This window comes from Sturnira hondurensis, unplaced genomic scaffold (genome assembly GCF_014824575.4).
Source record: "Sturnira hondurensis isolate 20B ecotype Veracruz unplaced genomic scaffold, ASM1482457v3 Scaffold0007406, whole genome shotgun sequence".
NCBI classification, from domain to species: Eukaryota; Metazoa; Chordata; class Mammalia; order Chiroptera; family Phyllostomidae; genus Sturnira; species Sturnira hondurensis.
Window position 1 is genome coordinate 1,070,830 of NW_028080037.1, and position 18,455 is coordinate 1,089,284.

Genomic DNA, 18,455 nt, shown 5'->3' on the forward strand with positions numbered 1-18,455 from the left:
GCCAGCTGTAGGGGGCCTCACCTGCTCCCAGAGGCCTGTGGATTTGGATTGGCTTCTTTCTCACCATTGAATCCGCACTCAGGAATCCCCTGTTCTTCTCAGTCTGTCCTCTTTGCTAAAAAGCCTGGTTGCGAGGGTTTGGGAGGCCCATTTGGCACCCTTCTGGGGGCACCCTGCTGGGGGCACCCACCTCTGCACTGGGAACCCAATGGGAAGGAAGCAGACAAGGAGGCCCCTCCCATGGTCCACACCTAGAGAAGCAGCAGCCAGGAGAGTAGGGTCGGCCTGGGTCACAGCTGGGGACTGGGGACCCGAGGGGCTGGCTGCGGGGCTGTGGGAAGAATGTGTGTCTGAGCTGGGCCCTGCAGAGGCGGGAGGGATGACCGTCCTGGGGGACAGTGGGGTCAGACCCCCCACCAGAGATGAGGCAGCCTCAGCATCCGCCCCTTGTGTGGCTGCTAGTGGGGGGTTTGATGGGGGTCACGTGCACGACACGGTGCCTGGAAAGAGGCTGGCCCCCGCGTACCCCCAGCCTTGTCTGGGGGGCTGTCCCCCTCTCTGCTGGCTGCTCTGGCCTGGGCACTCATTCTCTGCATGGGGCATGTGGGCTGGTCACCCCTGTGTGGCCCGCCCCAGCCCCGGGGTGCAAGGACGGACATGACCCCTGCCCTCTAGCCCTTCCCAACCTAGTGGGGGAGACAGACCCAGGGCCAGGCAGCAGTAGGTTCTCTGTGGGTTTTTTGGGTGGAAAGGCTTTAGAGGGGAGACGCAGGCTGGGGGAGAAGGGCTGGCCGAGGCATTGCTCAGGGTGTCTGAGTCATGCGTTTTGAATGGTGGACAGAAGGCAACGCCCAAATCTGCTGCCAGCCCAGTGCCTCCTTGCTCAGAAAGACTGAGTGATGGGCTCCCGCAAGGGCTGCATGGAAGAACATGCCGGGTCCCCACGCAAACCCTGCACGGTTGCAGCTCCTGCCCCTCCCGCTGGCCCCCTGCCCTGTCCCCGCCAGCTCCCCACATCACCCCGTCCAGCGGGGTTCGGGAGCCTTTCTGGTTGCAGGAAGGCCCCAAGCCCCCTCATGAGGGTCCAGCCCACTCTCCCCAGGATGCCCCACACTCACAGCTGCGCCGGATGAAGCATGTACCAGTGTCCCCGCCACCCACGATGCTGCTCCTTTGGGTGGCGGGAGCTCCTGGGGCTGTGCTCCCTGGGAACTGCTGGGCAGAGACGCGACTCCCAGGGAGGGGCCCAGAGGGCAAGCCAGGTCTTTAGACCACCCAATGGCCATGTGGGTACAGTATGTCCCCTACCCACAGGCACAGCCCCAGCCCCTTGGGACATCACAGTGGGCAGGAGGTGGGGCGGAGGATGGGCAGGCGGGTCGTGGGGCTGCCAGCAGTGGTGGGGCCGGTCTAGTCTGTCCTCAGTGCACTTACAGTAGCTTAGAGATCAGGTGTCTGGGGCTGATCTGGATTTCTAGCTGCTTCTAGAAATCCAGGGTCAGGGTTTGGGACCTGGTGCACTGGGCTCACCGAGCTGCCACCCACGCTGTGTCCCAGCTGGATCAGTCCAGCCGCCCCACACGGGGCCTGCTGGCCCGGGAAACTCTGGGCAGACCCTGCGCTCCACCACAGCCGTCCTCCCCATCACGCTCCCAGCGCCGATGTCCTCGCTGTCTTGCTGGCAAACAAGGGAGATTCTCAGCAGACAGAGTGTGTGCCCTTCACCACCCACGGACGCTCTGCAGGTCCCCGGGAACCCGCCACTTCCCTGTGCTCATGGACCCTGCAGGCCAGCGTGGGGACAGGCAGGGTGGCAGATCACGATGCTCCCGTATGGTGTGCCCCCTCAGCACCGAGAGCTGGTCGGAGGACCCGAGGGGCGTGCCTGGCATGGAGGGTCAGTCTCCCCAGAGCAGACCCCCACAGCTCCATCCAGCAGAGACTGAGCTGGGCGAGCGGAGCGGGGAGGGGGAAGGTGGCTGTGCAGATGCACAGCGTGCACCCCCCGGGTGAGCCAGCACGGGGCCGGGCCCTGGGCCCTCAGTAGCCAGGACGTGGCTCTTGGGGCTCCAAGTCTAGGAGGTGGAGGAGGGTCAGGCAGACAGTGACGGGTGAGACTGGGGAGCGGGGACGGGTGTCAGGGCGAGGACAGACGCCCAGTGACCAGATCCTGGATTTACACTTAGGCAGGGAGGAAGGCAGGCAGCTCAGTGCTAGGAAGAGGACGAGAGAGGACAGGCGCGGTTTGTGACGCAGCTCAGTCACACCCGGCACCCAGTGGTAGCTGCCCGGAGACAGGCGCAGCCAGTGGGCAGCAAGATCAGGTCTCCCTGGCAGTCTGGGCATGGCTGGCTCCCAGAACCAACCACGCTGGTCCAGGGCAGTGTGCTGCCCCTGTGCCGCCCGGCGCTCAGCAGCCCCCACCTGCTTCCCTGGTTCAGCGCGTGGTCTGCCCGCCCCCACTGCTCCTGCCCAGCCTGGCTCCACCCTTTGGCCCGCTCTGCTCCGCTGTCATCTCAGAGCCTGGCCAGAGCATGCTATCCCGGCCCCAAGCCGGCAGCATGCCTCGCCCCTGCCTCCGAGACTAATGCTGTCTGTGTTTTCTTTCCCTCCCTTGGCCCCTCATGCCTGCTCACACACCGTCTGTGCACGCGTCCCTTAGGAGTGCCCTATGCATAGGACCTGTGCAGGGGCCTTCCCGGAGCAGCCCGAGGGCCCCCCGCAGGCCCCGCACAGCACCAGGCTGTCCAGTATCCCCGAAGTAGCGGAGGAGGACGCGGAGCACTGCGAGTTCCTGCACAGGCAGGGCTTAGGGTGCTTGTCTGGGACCCGGGAGCCCGGGCCCGCCAGGCCCTGCCGGAGGCGCGGCGCCCTGCAGGGCTCCTGGTTTCCTGCAAAACCCAGGGGCCCCACAACCGGGCCCTACACCGAGGACGTCCTTCTCGAAGACAGAGGCTGTCGGGTCAGCCGCTCGGCCACCAGGAGTCCAGACAGCGGCCTGGACTGTGGCAGTGAAGAGGAGGACCCACGGTGGAGCTCCAGAAGTGTGGGCAGCCCAGGCCCCGGGCCCTGTCCCTGCAGGAGCCTGAGGCCCCTGCTGGCCCGGCGGCGGACGCTGACCCGGCAGACCAGCATCGAGGAGGACTTTGGGGAGCAGGTGGACCCCAGCGCCCTTGACAGGAGCAATGACACCCGCCCGAGCCCTGAGAGGCCTGCCCCCGGGACATCTGGCTGGGACCAGCCCACAGGCCTGGACATCTGGAAGAAAAGCCTAAAAACGCCCCCCAGTGGGGCGACCGCCCAACACGCACAGGCTCCGCCCCGAGTGGCAGAAGGCCCCGTGGTGGGTGAAGTGAGCCCTCCTCGCCTCCGCTTGCCAGACCAATCCGTCCGCCTCCTCCATCTCACCCCTCTCGTCTGGGCGCCCCCCAGGCCTCTTGCTGGCTGCCTTTAGTTTCCATGCCATTCTGATTTCCTGGCCCATTGCTCCGCAGTCTTTGACCGTGCTGAAGATTTCTTTATTTCGCTTTTGAATAATGATTCTCCCACCCCCAAATCAGCGGTGATTATGGCTGCTTTAGTTAAAGGACAACTAAATCTAAATTTTAATTAAGGGTTAGCTGAACTGCGCTCACCCCAAAGTCTGACAGCACGTAGGTTTTCAGAATGGACAGAGAGACTGATGTCTGACTGTTGGTACCGCAGAAGGCTCTCTTCCTGTGGTTTTGGGGTGTGGCGGTGGTGGGGTTGAGTTGGCTTCTCTCCTTAACCAGGAAAAAGCTCCGTAGCTCCTGTCAGGCCTCTCTCTCCCATGAAGAGAAGGAGAGAAGCTCCTGTTGGCTTCTCTCCCATGAGCACACACGTGAGGTCTCAGGTGGGCCAGGCCAGGCTTGGAGCCAGTGCCGTTTGCGATCTCTTCTCGAGGTGGCTCCGACCCACACCCCCTCACCCCACTGCGGACCTTGGCTCCCATGGTGGACGCAGCCCCAGCTGTTCCCCGCCTGTAGCAAGCCCTCCTTTCACTGGAGCCCTGAAGCGTTTCTCTTTCCTTGGGTCCCGACTCACATTACTCACCTGGAGCTGGAGGCTTTGCTTTGACCCTCCGGTACGATCTGACCGACCTTTAGTGCGTGCTGGGAGCAGACGGTGGTCACGTGAGCCCTGAACGTGACCAGTGTCTTCAGGTCCGGGCTGGACGCTGCCTTGAGCTTCACACACCCGGAGGCTTCTCTGTGCGTTCTCGGTGGCCTCACATGTGGCTCCGCGGCCACCTGGCACTTTCCCACCTCTGTGGCCATCGGAGAGGGGCCTGTCGGTCAGGGGTGCACGCGGTCCCCGGGGCCACCAGGGCGACGAACCACTGCAAGCCCTTTCATTTGGGGTCAGACACCTGGCTTCTGCAGTGGGAGCGGCACCACAAAGACACCTCCCGAGGGACTCTTTCTGCCTGCCCCCCGCTGCGGAAGTCAGGGTGCCGGGCTCAGTGGCTTTGTCTCCTGGGCCCTTCAGCTAACCTTTCAGTTAAAAGCTCAGTTTAGTTGCCTTTACAGCTTCTGCTTCTGAGTTGAGTTGCTTGGGCCGACTCAGTCCTGTGTCCCCAGGGCTGGTGGGCTCACGACTTTGTTGTTTTGTCTTCAGATTCTAGGCAACCCCGCGGCTGCAGGACGGGCCGACCGGTCGGACTCCGTGGGCCGGAGGTTTCCGCGTGGCAGCGCCGGCCCCCAGAGGTCCCGGCCAGGGACGGGCCCCTCCATCGGTGAGTGTGCCTGCTCGGCGCCTCTGTCTTTCTTCGGACACAGGGCACGTGGCTGCGTAGAGCCTCAGTGCAAACGTTTAGAAACATGGGTGGGAACGGCATTCTCATCTAAACACCGGGACCCCCCCAGCTGAGGCAGCAGGGAGGAGAGGCAGCACAGGGAAATGAAGCCGGTCTGTAAGGGCTCTTGCTCAGAAGGTCCTGTCGTGTTCTCAGAAGACAAAAGGGAACCGTGCTCGGCAGCCGTCAGAAATGAGGGGACACAGCCGATGTCTGCACCTGCAGAGACAAAAGTTGGAAACGAATTGCTGAAAGCTTGAGGCCACCAGTTAGAAAGGTGCCCTCTTTCCCACAGGCGTCCCTGCCCCGAGAGGAGACGTGGTCATGTCTAACTGCCCTCGTCTTCCTGGCAGTGGCGTCACCCCTCCCACAAAGCTCCAGTGGAGCCCCCTGAGGGGGACGAGCCGCCACACCCACCCTTACCTGCTCTGTGGGCCAGGAAGTCGCACTGTGCACATGACTCTGTTGTAAGCTCCAGGAAGCAGGAGATCTTGCCGTTGCCTGTAAACAGGCGACGTGCATGGGGGGCGATGGGAGAGGCCCGCTGTTTAAGTTCTTTCCTCCCAGGAGGTAGATCACGGAGCTTTAGCAGATCTGAGCATCCTGGAAAGACCCCCGGTGTAAATAATGTGAAGTGCTCACATTTGAGCACTTGAACCCCCCTGCTTTCCCACAACCGAGATGTCCTTCATTTTTTCACTAAATGTTTCTGCTGGTGACAGAGCCAGTGGCTTGGCTGTGCCTGCATCGCCTGCCTTCCCATGCACCAATGACACAGGCCCACCCGTGTGCTCGAGAGCAGGTGACAGAGCTCTGGCTGGCTGCTGGCCCTGTCTGCCCCCTTCTGGTGGCTGGGCTTCTCTCATTGCCTCCTCCCTGATCAGCAGGCCGCCCACTTTCTCTCTCCGTCCGTGGCCTTTATGGGACGACTGATTCGCAGGTTCGTCTAGATAGTGGGCTGGAGTGGTCTAGATGCGTGTCCACCACGGAGCCTAATGCCATCCCTGCGCTCACGCGAGGGTTTCAGAAAGAACCCTTGTTCACAGCTGGCCGGGAGGTGGCAGCAGTCACCACGCCCATTGTTTGGAGCTGAGGGAAGGGCGTGGCGGCTCTGTCACACCCTGCGTGGGAAGCCTCGGGCTTTGGGTGCCTGTGGCCGTGACCGGTGCTGCGGCGGGGGTGCTCAGTCCTCTGGTCCGTGCAAGGCCACAAGGTGGGCGTGCACCTCGCACACGTGCCTGGCCCAGCGGACCAGTCTCTGCCCAGAAGCCCTGCCGCAGGCTTTCAAAGACGACAGAACTATTGCGTCGGGGTGAGCGGGGCTCCAGAGGGTGACCCAGTTCGGCCCTGTGTGCCTCACGCCCCCAGACGAATACAGCGACCGAGACCGGCTCTCCCCTGACTTCTACGAGGAGTCTGAGACCGACCCTGGCGCCGAGGAGCCCGCGGCCCGCATCTTTGTGGCCCTGTTTGACTACGACCCCCTGAGCATGTCCCCGAACCCCGATGCTGCGGAGGAGGAGCTGCCCTTCAAGGAGGGGCAGATCATCAAGGTGGGGCGCCTGCAGGGCTTCGGGGCNGGGGGGGGGGGGGGGGGGCCGGCCGGGGGGGGGGGCGGGCCCGGGGGGGGGGGGGGGGGGGGGGGGCCTGTTCCTGAGCCCACCAATCACTGCCCGGCGAGCGAGGTGACGTCACTCGGAGTCTGCCAATCACAAGGTCTCGGCTTCCCGTGACCGCAGGTCTATGGCGACAAGGACGCAGATGGCTTCTACCGCGGTGAGACCTGCGCACGCGTGGGCCTCATCCCCTGCAACATGGTCTCCGAGATTCACGCGGACGACGAGGAGATGATGGAGCAGCTCTTCAGACAAGGCTTCCTCCCCCTCAACACGCCCGTGGAGAAGATGGGTAAGAGCGGCCCCGCCCGCCCAGCCTGCTGGACCGGCCCAGCGGGGCAAAGTGCGCCCCCCAGAGCCGGTCGGAGTCCTGCGCGACCCTAAGTGGCGACGCAGGTGACCTTCTGATGGGGGTGCGGGGAGGGCGGCTTTCTCACCAAAGGCTGAGAAATAACGCACCTGCTTCTTGGTCATTTCAGTCTCAATATCTGTTTTCCCCCCTCCCACCCCAGTATTTTGAGACCCTAACTCCCAGGGAGAGTTCTGAGCGGGTGAGAAGTTCGGGAGGTGATGTGGTCACGAGTGGGGCCCCCAGGGTGGGGTGAGCGCCCTCACAAAAGGGTCCGCAGAGAGCTGCTGCCCTCTCCTCTGGCGGGGGCTCCTCCGTGAGCCAGGAAGTGGACCTGCACCAGACACCCAGTTTTTAAGCAACGTCACATTTATGATCTCCATTTTCCCACGTGCAAGGAGCAGCCTCTCTTTACAAAGGTGTTTCCTTTTTCTAAATACCTGGAGACCCAAAGATCACTTCTATGTCATTCATAGTTAAGATTTCAATACGTGAAAACATTAGGTTAACTTTGAAACCAGACTTCAAAGACAAAATTCAGAGGTTCAAAGAACGTGCATAATTTTGAGGATGACCACAGATGAAACAAAATGTGCCACCCTGGTTGGTATCAGTGGACGCACTGTGTAATGGCTGAGGTTTCGTGCCGACCTGCTGCCCCACGAAGCCCTGACCCAAAGCTCTCTATGCCCTGCACACCGAGTCCTCCCTTTCGCGGCCAACCTCCTTCCCAAGACGTCAGTGGTGACGGAGCCACGAGGGGACAGGCTGTTCCCACAGACCGAGAACACCTGGCAGCAGTCTGCTAAAAACCAGCAACTAGAATACCATCGTCCATTAGATCGAATGCCTCTCTATCCTTTTCTATTTTTCTAACTGCGGCTGGACATCTGCCCCGAGGGTCCTGGGAGTCCTCATGCTTCCGGGGGAGAGACCGGGAGCTGGCTCTGCCTGCGCGTCTCCGTCCAGCTCCCAGCTTGCAAGGTCGCGGAGAGACGGGAGTCAACAGTGTGTGGGCTGGAGATGACACAGAAGTCTATGGATTTCTCAAAGGGTCTGTAAGAAATCAGTTCCCAGAAGTCCCTAACACGTGAGTTAACCAAGGTCAGCGGCCGCACTGGCAATGGCATTTCCCTGTTCCCAGCGAACATCTGAGGTTTACGTGTAGAAAGCTGGACCCTCACTGTGACAGCAGGCGTGCAGCGCTTTGGGCCGCGCCCGACGAAACACGGCAGGGTCAGCGCGCTGGAAACTCCGACACACTGAGAAGGGGGTCACGGAGGTGCTGAATAGAGAGGGACCGTGTTCTCGACATCGCCGAGCTGTCGACGTCCCCAGAGCAACCTGGAGGCGGACGCAGCCCTGCTCAGAGTCCGTGCGGGGGTGTGCGCAGGGTCAGCCAGCTCAGTGCAGAATCCATCTGGAAAAGCAAAGGAACTAGAATCACTGAAGCAATTTTTTAAAAGAACAAAATTGGTAGACTCACATAACCTGACTTTTTAGAAACTAATATGTTTTTAAAAATTATTTACTTACTTCCCTGGCTGGTGTGGCTCAGTGGATTGAGTGCCAGCCGGAGAACCAAAGGGTCACTGGTTCAGCTCCCAGTTGGGGCACATGCTTGGGTTGCAGGCCAGGTCCCTGGGAGGGGGTGCGTGAGAGGCAACCACACATGGGTATTTTTCTCTCTCTCTTTCTCCCTCCCCTCCCCTCTCTAACATAAATAAATAAAATCTTTGAAAAGGTATTGACTTATTTACTTATTTTTAGAGAGAGGGGAAGGGAGGGAGGAAGAGAGGGAGAGAAACATCCATGTGAGAGAGAAACATTGATTGGTTGCCTCTTGTATATACCTGAACCCGGGACTGAACACACAACCCAGACATGTGCCCTGACTGGGAATCGAACCTGTGAATTCAGTCTGTGGGATGATGCCCAGCCCACTGGGCCACACTGGTCGGGGCTGATCTGATTTTAAGACCCACTGTAAAGTCAGACTAATCAGGACAAGGCGGTGTTGGAAAAAGGCAGGCACTTGATCAGCGGGAGAGAATGAAGTCCAGCCCACTCTCCTTGGCCGCCAGGTTATGCGGATGCTGTGTAAACCGTTATTATTAAAACTCACAGTATTAACAGTGACTGGGCCTCTTCTGGACAGACCTTCTGGAAACTAAGACTGTAAAACTTCTAGAAATAAACATGGGGGAGAACTTTGTGAGGATCAGGCAATAATTTCTTTAGTAGGAGACTAAAATCATGATGCATAAAAGAACAATAATGTTAGATATTATCAAAGTGAAGTGCTTCGGAGCCTGGAGAGACACCCTTAGAGGAATGAAGGGAAGCGCGGACTGGCAGGAAGTACCTGCAGGTAACTCAGCTGGAAAGGGGTCTGTACTTTGGGTACACGAATGCCTGTCGAAACTCAGCACCAAGGAAACCAGTAACCCAGGAGCAGCGCGGACGGACTTGGAGAGATTCTGCACCAGAGATGCATGCGGGTGACTCAGCACATGGGCAGAGGCGCAACCTCGGGGGCCAGCACCTGGTGAGCTGAAGACGGGAGGTGAGGCCCACGCGGTAGCTCAGCTGCCATGGAACAGGCCAGCCACGCCGTGGGCAGCAGTGGGCACTGAGCTGGCTCCTGCCGCCGCCACCGCCACATGCAGCGTCGTCCCACAGCTCAGAGTGGCGGAGACTGTTCACGAGACAAGCACAGGGCTAACGGTGGCTCTGCTGGCACATGGGCGTCACGCCCCCCGTCGTCCACCCGGTGCAGCCTGCTCTCCAGTGAGAAGAGGACAAAGGGCCGACAGAGCACATGGTGGTCCGGTCCCAGCTGCGTCATCCAGGAGTCCAAGACCGTCCCTAAAGCTGCAAGGTTCCACTCAGACAACCTTCTGGAAGAGGCTGGCGTCAGGGGCAGAAGACCCGCTTTTGGTTCCCTGGGACAGGAGGGGACGATAAAGGGGCACACAGGAATTGGGGGGGACAGTGCGTACTGAGGGTCTGGGTGGCAGTGTGACCCGATGCACTGCAGCTGGAAAGCGTGGACGGTGAGGTGTGAGTCACGTGGGCTGTCCTCATCACCTGCGGAGGTTCTCGGTCGTGACGCCCCCTTCGGAGCTGAGTAGTCAGAGCACTGTCATCACTTCTGGGACACACGTATTTTGTGTTAAGGGACGAAATCCCCGAGTCCCACAAAGGTGGGATTGCTTATTCTAGGTTAGAATGAGACGTAGGACTGGGAAGCCCAGGAGACTGGCCCTACAGCAGAAGCTGTTGCCAGGGCCGTGAGCCTGAGACCTGGTACAGGGTGGTCGTCTCGGGTCCATGCCACACCGACAAGGACGAGGGGCCCGTGCCTGTGCAGTGGCGTCACGATGGCTCTCCCCTTCCCCTGTGTGTCGGCAGAGAGGACCAGAAGGAGCGGCAGGCGGCACTCCGTGTCCACGCGCAGGATGGTGGCCCTGTATGACTACGACCCGAGGGAGAGCTCGCCCAACATCGACGTGGAGGTGCCAGCCTTTCCCCCGCCCCCAGCTTCTCCCCAGCGCGCCCTCTGGCGCGATGCTAGGGTCGTAAGCACTCACTTCTAGAGCTCCCATCTCACGAACGGTGACCCTTTCAGGGCTCCAGCCTGCTCTGGAGCCCTCTGCAGCCCCCAGAGCAGCAAATGGCTGCTGCGGGGCGGGGCGGCGGGGCAGCCGCAGACAGGCTCGGGGCACAGAAGCCTTCCCGGGCAGGGCAGTGTGTGGTCCACAGCCAGAGGCCCAACAGTGTCTTCCTGCAGGCGGGCACGTGCTGCGCGCAGGACCCACATGGCTGGGTGACCTCGGCACACCTGCGAAGCGGAAAGGACTGGCCTTTGGAGAGATTAGGACCCCCATTCCCCCCGCCCCCGGGGCTGCTTTCTCAGAGGACAGGGTGTGTCCGGGCCCCGTCACCCTGGGCTTCTGGGACCCGGAGAGCCCGGCCCCAGGGGCCGGTTCAAAGTTCTGCCAGGCTCCACGCAGTCGCCTGTGGCCCTTCGGTGGGACCTCTCCCCCAGCCTCGGGTTTAGAGACTGAAGTGCATCGTTTGGCATCTCCAGCAGATGGACTTTCCTGTCCCCAGCCCAGAGCTGGCCCCTTGTGGTCCCTGAAATGGGTATTTGATAACGGAGCACAGATTCTCTTGCCTTGGGTGGGGAGGAGGTTTACATGAAGGTCCCTGATGCCCAGGTGCCTAAGTTAACGTCGGCATGACGGGTGTTAGGACGGCAGAGGGGCGCGGCTGTGACCTGAGTTCTGGCGGTACCGGGAGGCCACCGCGCTTTCCTGTGGGTGTCCGGTGTCGAGGGGCCGCTCTAACAGGCCACACATGCAGACGCACTGGTCAGCCTTCTAGGTTAACACCAAATCGTTGCGGGGGAGATCGAAGAATCGCAAACCTCTGTTAACCCCCTGCGGAGGCTGAGGCCGTTGACTGCGTGCTCTCTCCCCAGGCCGAGCTCACCTTCTGCACAGGCGACATCATATCTGTGTTCGGTGAAATCGATGAAGACGGGTTTTACTACGTGAGTTTCTGAAGCATTGGGACACGCCTCGCCGTCCACTGGTGTGTCTGGTCTGCCGTGTCCGTGCTGTCTTGGGGTGGAGGCCGGGCGTGGACGTGCCAGGCCCCGGCGCCTCCCCATCTTCGCCGGCGGCTGTTCCAGAGAGGGCGGTGGCCCCTTGTGGTCTTGCTCTGCGTTTCCCGGGCGGTTACTGGTGCTTGGTGGCCATTGCAGGCCTTTGGGAGGAACAGCTATTCAGGCCCTTGGCCCCTTTCTAATCGAGTTGTGTTTTGGGTGAACTGAGGGCGTCCTTTACCTGTTGTGGGGGCGAGCCCTGGCTGGGGCCGTTCTGTGGGTTCCCTTCCCTGCTGGCGACACGGGAGGCCTGTCACGCTTTAGCTCCCAGACCTCGTGAGCAGAGGACAGGCTTCCACGGGCCATCCTAGGACTTGGTCCTGGGCGCCTGTGGGGCAGGCGAGGGAGTGTCAGGCGTGGGGAGGATGCAGTTGGAGGACTGCGACCCCTCGAAGCAGCAGCAGCGGGCCTGCGGGTTGCGGCCTGAGCTCTGTGTGCAGAGATGGGTGCACGGGTGGGAGGGTCTGGGAGGACGCACAGCAGCTCCAAGCCATGGTCCTGGGGAGCTGTGGCCCGTTCCCGTCTGCAGGGTCTGGATTTCCAGTGAGAATGAAGCTGGGTCCGGGGGCAGAGACTATTCATGGTGGGACGGACCTGCCACGGGGTCTCTCCCCTGCAGGCAGCTCCCCGATATGTTCTCCGCCTCCCGACCCTGAGCTGGAGGGGATCTGTCTGGCCAGTGTTCCTGGGACCCCGAGGTCTCAGCACTGAGAACCGTGGGCTGAGACCACCTAAAGCTCCAGACAGGCCTGGTGCCAGGGTTGCCCAGGCCTCATGCCAGCTCATGCTCGGCTCCGCCCCACAGGCCAGGGAGGTCACAGAGGTCATGGCCACAATCAGAGCAGTTTTGTGTTGCACCCCTTTCGAAGTGGAAGGAGCCCCCACACCGCTGTCCTCGGAGCGTTCCCGTGGCAGTGGTGGGGGTGGGGCACACGGGGCGGAGGGCAGTGGGGCGAGGGGCTCCAGCCTCCCTGTGTTTGCAGGGGGAGCTCAATGGGCAGAAGGGCCTGGTGCCCTCGAACTTCCTGGAAGAAGTGCCTGACGACGTGGAAGTCTATCTCTCGGACGCCCCGTCCCCCCACGCACAGGACACGCCGGCGCGCTCCAAGGCGAAGCGGGTAAGCAGCCATCCCCAGTGGGTGTCGCGTCCCTGCCACCGCCACCTGCTTTCTCAGGCAGTCCGTTGTCCGTTCCGCATCCCGAGCTGAAAGCACACGCCCCGAGCGTTCCCGCCGCCCTTCCCGGGGGCGAGCCTGAAAGCACTCACTTCTAGAGCTCCCATCTCACGAACAGTGACCCTTTCAGTTCTAGCTGACCTGCCTCCACTCACAGGGGGACCCCGCCCCTGTGACAGGCCCACGCTCGGTCTGAGGGGGCGTGGGCTGCCCGTCCGTAGGCACCAGGCAGCAGGGAGGCAGCCCCAGCGGGGTCCCCGTCCGCCCGGCCAAGGTCAGAGCGCTCTGCGGGCACGGCTGACGGCCGGAGGACATGCACGTGTGGTGCCTCATTTTTGTTTTATTTCATCACTGCGAGTTTTTATATATTATATTTTTATATATATATATTTTTATTTCTTTGCTCATCTGCTTGGAAACAGAAGAAGAGTGTTCATTTCACACCTTAATCAGGCAATGTAGCCTTCACGTAAGTGAGCAACTGAAGATACCTCTAAAACACCGACCTAAGCTACCTTAACGGACTAGCGCGGTAGACTTAAGGTTCGCTGTGGGGTTGAACAGAGAAACATGTCTCAGAAAATCATTGGACCTACAGTGTCAGGTGTCTGTCGCTGGGCGTCAGTTGCACGGCAACTGGGTGTGTGGTGAGATGAACCGTCCCTCACGGTCACTTCCTTCCGTCCACACGGAGAGCATTTGAAAGGCCCACATTGGGAGCATATTGCTTACGAGGCCAATTGTGTGTTTACGTAGAGTTCCAATGTCTACTCATAACTGAGGCTGCGTATTGCATTGGGAGCCAGTCTTGCATAAAGCACAGCCTCGCACGAATGTTTGCCACGGGACCGCGGCTTTCGTAAAAAACCCAGCGAGATCAGGCTCCCCGAGGGGCCATGAGCAGGGCAGCCGCCCGCCGCGCTGGCCTGGGGGCTGCGCCTGTCTCTGGGGTCCCCAGGCCTCTGTGCAGTGAGGGCCACGCTTCTCCCCAAAGCACAGAGACGGTGGGGAGAGGCTGGTCTGGTGGCCACCAATGCAATACCAAGTCCGGTCTAGGGGACACGCAGCTCCAATGATTGCCTCAGACGGAGGACACGGTATCTTCAGGTGACTTTGGGATGCTTGACAAGGTGTTTTCCATTAGAGTTAGACCTTGATTTTAAATCCAAGCAAGCTTGAAGCCCCTTGGCTGGTGCCCTTTGCCTGCTGAATACTGAACCCCGGGCAGGGGTGGGGAGGCTTGCCCTGGCAAGGTCAGGCAGCGAGGGGCGGTGGTCCCACATGTCAGGTGTGAGGCCAGTGGGGACCTGGCGAGGCCACCAAGTGCCATGTGGTGAGCTCAGTTGCTCCCAGTTTAAGGTCAAGGTTGTGGAGACACTGAAACTCACCATGTGCTCACAACTGACAAATTCCATCTCTGGTTACATGTGAATAACGACTGCATACAGTGAGGGCCTTGAAGCTTTCTTTGATTGTAATTAAGGTTCATTTTAGTTTTTTTTTCTTTCAACCGGTGTGCCATCTCCAATATTTCTAACCCAGGAACCCACGCATCCCCCTCCCCCGCCCAGGATTTATAGACCCAAGTAGCTTTCCAAGGCAACAAAATTCCCCGTAAGAACGTTCACTTTTGAGATTACCAGTGGTACTCGGCCAACTTGACTACTGACTTAATTTAAAGTAGCCCCTACCCCTCGATCCTAATTTACAAGGGAAGCAGTTCCCTAGCTCTGTCTTGCCAAATCGCTGGCCACTCGGCCCTGATGACACAGACTGAGCCAGCCAGGCCTTGGGCCAGCGATGCTGCCCCCCCACCCCGCCCCTTCGAGGTACCACTGGAAAGAGGAGAGAGCACCCTTCCCCACTGTGCGCGGGCCGGGCGTGGATGCGGCCGAGGGACTTGGTGGTGCTGGCGCTGACACGCTCCAACTGTCACACTGTACCTACTAGGTTCCTCCTGAGGGGTCAGGTACAGCAAGGAGAGCGCCATCCCCCACAGCCCACCTCCATTCGGGGTCACCTGCGTCATCTGTGGGTACTGGTGGTCCCGGGAGAGGCAGGGCAGTGTCCTCGAGAAAGAAAAAGGGGCTGCTTTTCAAAGGCAAGAGGCTGCTGAAAAAGCTGGGCGCGGTGAAGTGAGCCACGGCTGCGGACGGCTTCTGACTCCGCGCGGTTCCTTTAGTTCCAAACGAGGGCTCTCACCACGCTGCACTTCCCAGGACCCCTCTCCCGACCCAGCGGGGTGCGCTCTGCCCCTCCCCCCACCCGCCTCAGGGGCTGCCGGCCCAGCCGGGCCTCCCTGGGCCTCAGGCTGTGGCCCCCTGGCAGTCACCGCCCCAGGTCTTGCGGGAGGGCCCCCCCACACTGGGCCCCTAGTCTTTGTGCACTTGTCATCTGCCCCAAGGGAGTGGCTCCCACCCGCCCCCCTCTTCCCAGTGCTTGCCCCACGCTCGTGACTGTCACTTGTCACTTGAACTCTGGTCCGGAGGCCCCAGTCGAGCCGCCGTGGAGTTCTGCCTTACTCCTGCACAACGGTTTGTATGTCTAATAAAACTTCGCTGTCCACTGTCTGTGTGGTGCGTCCAGTGCTCTCCACCCCCCAACACGCAGGGTCTCAGACCCGCCTGTCCAGGCGGGGAGCGGCGAGGCCCTGGGCTTGCTCTCTCAGAGCGAGCTGGGCACCCCGGGCGATGTTCGCTCAGCTGACTCACGCAGAGCCCAGCCGCTTCCCAACCTGCCAGAGCTGACTCCGCCCACCACCTGGTGTTACATTTTGTGGCCGTGGATTTCTGCCACTCTCATTATTCTTTAACATGCCAGACAGACACAGACACAACCAGCAGCAGCACACACGGAAAGCCATCCCCTCACGCGTGAGCACAGCAGAGCGCCCGCCTGGAGTCTGCCCCCAGGGTCCCCCCACCCCCCCGGCCCGTGAACAAAGATTTACAGAGTTGCTGGCAGGTGCACTTGACTGTTTTGTAATTCGTGTCCACTTGTAAACTGTTTTTACTCTTTATACAGACTTTTCAGACTGCCTTTCTTTTGTAATTGACGGAAGGTTTGTAAATGAATGACAGCTTTCCCCGTGTGTCTTCCGAACTGTTGTCGACTGTAATGGGGTCTGTGTGGCAGAGTAAGAGGAAATGACCCTGCGTGGTTAAGTGCGGTGTGGCTGTGTGCATGGGCACGGCTAGTGTCAAACGTTTTCCAGAAATAAAACTGGTGAGTTTTGTACGACACCGTGTATTCTGTGTTGTGTGAGGTGCTGGGTCACAGCGGCACAGCCGCACTGTCCAACATGGACGAGAGCACGCCTGCAGCCTTGCCTGGAGCTCCTTTCCTTCCAGAAGTAGTTCTGACCTGTGGTTTGGGCCTCATTTGCAAAATGCTGTCACCCGCCTTGGTGACAACCCAGTCAGTGGCACAGCCAGGCCATCGGCATCGAGCCCGCGGTTCCTGTGCACAGGAAACTCTCCTGCGCAGCCAGGAGGTGGGAAGGGAGCGCCCCCGATCTGTGCCCGCACTCGGCCCTCGGGCCCTCGGCTCGGCCGGCGTCATCACGATGGGGACAGCCCAGGGATGGGGACAGCGAGCACCTGCTGAACATAACACAACACCACTTCTCAAAGGCAGACACTTTCCCAAAAAGCCCTCTTGATTTTAGCATTCTCCTGATAATGGGGTTTATCCTGATGAGGGGCACAAGCAACACACAGTGAGATGAGATGGAATTCAAGTGCTGTCACTTTGTGAAATGACGTCTGAGTCTGTCACTAAGCCGCCACCTGAGGTCATTTGGGTGTAACAATGTTTCCTCCTGCTGCTGCTGCCTGCAGGGCTGATGGCCCAGAAATGCGCTGCTCCGTGCCCCTCCCTGCAGGCCCTAGAGTCCGACCCGCACGGGCAGAGGAGGGTGCTGTTTCCCAGGGGTGGGGGTGAGGGGGTGCTGGTCAAAGGGTCCATGGTTTTCTTCACACGCCAACGAACTGAGTTACGTACGAACACAGTCTGGCACTCTAATGTAAAGGAAAAGCTGAAACACAACGTTAAATGCAACGTTCAAATTTGCTCTAGAACTCCAGTTGAAGAAATACTAGTATAAGTGTGCGTGATGTACTTCATGCTACGGCACACTTAAAAATGGTGGAGACGGCAAAATCTATGCGATAGTTGACCACAATAAAAAGCAAACCAATGACGATTTCGCCAAAAGAAAACCAGCAGCAAGGGCAGCCCAGACTGAGTGTCTCGAAGTCTGAAACGTGAGTCTCCCAACAGAACCCAAAGCGACGGCAGGCGGGACTCGGCTGTGGCGAAAGTCGCTGGGCGTTTAAGGAGCAGCAAGCCCCGCCGTGTGCGGGTTCTTCCAGAGACCAGAGGGGAAAAAGGCCCAAACTTAGGAGGCCAGCATCATCCTGACACCCCAACCAGACCGATGCGCTGCAGGAGGGCTGCAGGCCAACAGCGCCATGAGGGGAAATTAGAGAAAAATCCCTCCCAAAGGATGAGCGGATCGAGTCCAGCAACACACGCCAAGGCTGGCTTGTCCTGCTGAAGGGAGTCAGCGTGGTTTGTGGCACCAGCAGAACAGAAGGGGCGTGCGCTATCTAGTCGTCTCCACGGCAGCAGGGCAGCCCTGGGCAAGGCCCACGCCTGTCCAGGAAGCAGGAAAAGAGAGAGATTGGTCTCCCCCAGCGAAGGCCGCAGCCCCCACCGCCCTCTGGGGTGAGCGAGGACTGACCGCGCCCCCTCTGTCCACCTGCGGACTGGCCCCCCGTGGAGCTTCTCCAGGACGGCAGGGGAGAGGAGGAGACGAGGGCCACCCGCTCGGGAACGGGGAGGAGGAGCAGTCCCTGTCTGCAGGTGACGTGACTCTGCAGATGACGTTCTTGGTGAGGTGGCAGAGGGCAGTGTCAGCACGCAGAAGCCAACTATCACTACAAACCAGCAAGAATCAGAAACAGAACGAAACACTCCGATGTGACAGAAAGACATGTGTGGTTGTATTAGCATCAAAACCATGAAGATTCAGGGACAAGTTTAATGAAATGTGTGTGAGGCCGGTGTACTGGACAGTGTGACTTGCTTCAAGGCTGTAACAGCCCCTAAACCTCCATGGTGGCAGGTACAGGACTGTGTAATATGTCAGAACACACCAAATTGTGTTCACTTACACGGAAATTGAACCTCAATGAAGTTGACTTAAAAAGCTGTGGCCCCTGAGTTGGAGTGGGGAAGAGGGGGAGGAGGTGGTGTCCAGGGGTTCAGAACCGCCCGGGAAGGGGGTGTCAGAACACTTCTCTGCACCCACAGGCCCCCGGGTCCCGAGGGAAGGCGCCGGGTGGCCCAGGAGCAGCCCCCGGGGACCTGGCCCTTCCTGCACAGAGCCAGGGCTGAAGCCTGGCTGCCCCTCCCCAGGCGTCCTTCAATGCGTGCGGCCGGGGGAGGCAGGGCCTTCGCGTCATCTCACCAGCCTGACTCTGGCCGCTGAGCCACGCCCACCCAAGGCCGGACCTCGCGGCCCTGGCTGCCAGGACCCGGTCCTCCTGTCTCCCTGCACAGCCAGCTTCCTGGTCCGTTTGGGGCAAACACAGGACAAGCAGGGATTCGGGCTGGCCCCTCCTGGCTCCGCTCTGGCAGCTCCGTGTTCCTCGAGTGAGGCCTTCAGCCGGGGGGGGGGCGGGGGGTGCTCCATTCTGTCACATTTCCAGAATTGCCACATTCCCCCACATTTTTCACAGTTTGGGAGACAGGACAGCCTTTCAACTTTAGGGGGAAGTTTAAAAACCGCTAAGAATAAGACTAAGGACTGAGGTTCTTGATC

The 18,455-nt window shown here is 60.0% G+C and overlaps 1 protein-coding gene across 1 annotated transcript in view; it reads left to right on the top strand.

The window, feature by feature from the left end:
• Nucleotides 1-14,669, top strand: part of RIMBP2 (RIMS binding protein 2) — a 99,380-nt gene extending 84,711 nt beyond the window's left edge. The window contains exons 16-22 of the mRNA XM_037051866.1: nt 4,639-4,756; nt 6,185-6,369; nt 6,556-6,724; nt 10,196-10,299; nt 11,268-11,339; nt 12,437-12,571; nt 13,051-14,669. Coding sequence (XP_036907761.1) covers nt 4,639-4,756; nt 6,185-6,369; nt 6,556-6,724; nt 10,196-10,299; nt 11,268-11,339; nt 12,437-12,571; nt 13,051-13,077 — 810 coding nt within the window. The 3' untranslated portion in view covers nt 13,078-14,669. The remainder of the gene's footprint in view (nt 1-4,638; nt 4,757-6,184; nt 6,370-6,555; nt 6,725-10,195; nt 10,300-11,267; nt 11,340-12,436; nt 12,572-13,050) is intronic.
• The last annotated feature ends 3,786 nt before the right edge of the window (nt 14,670-18,455 follow it).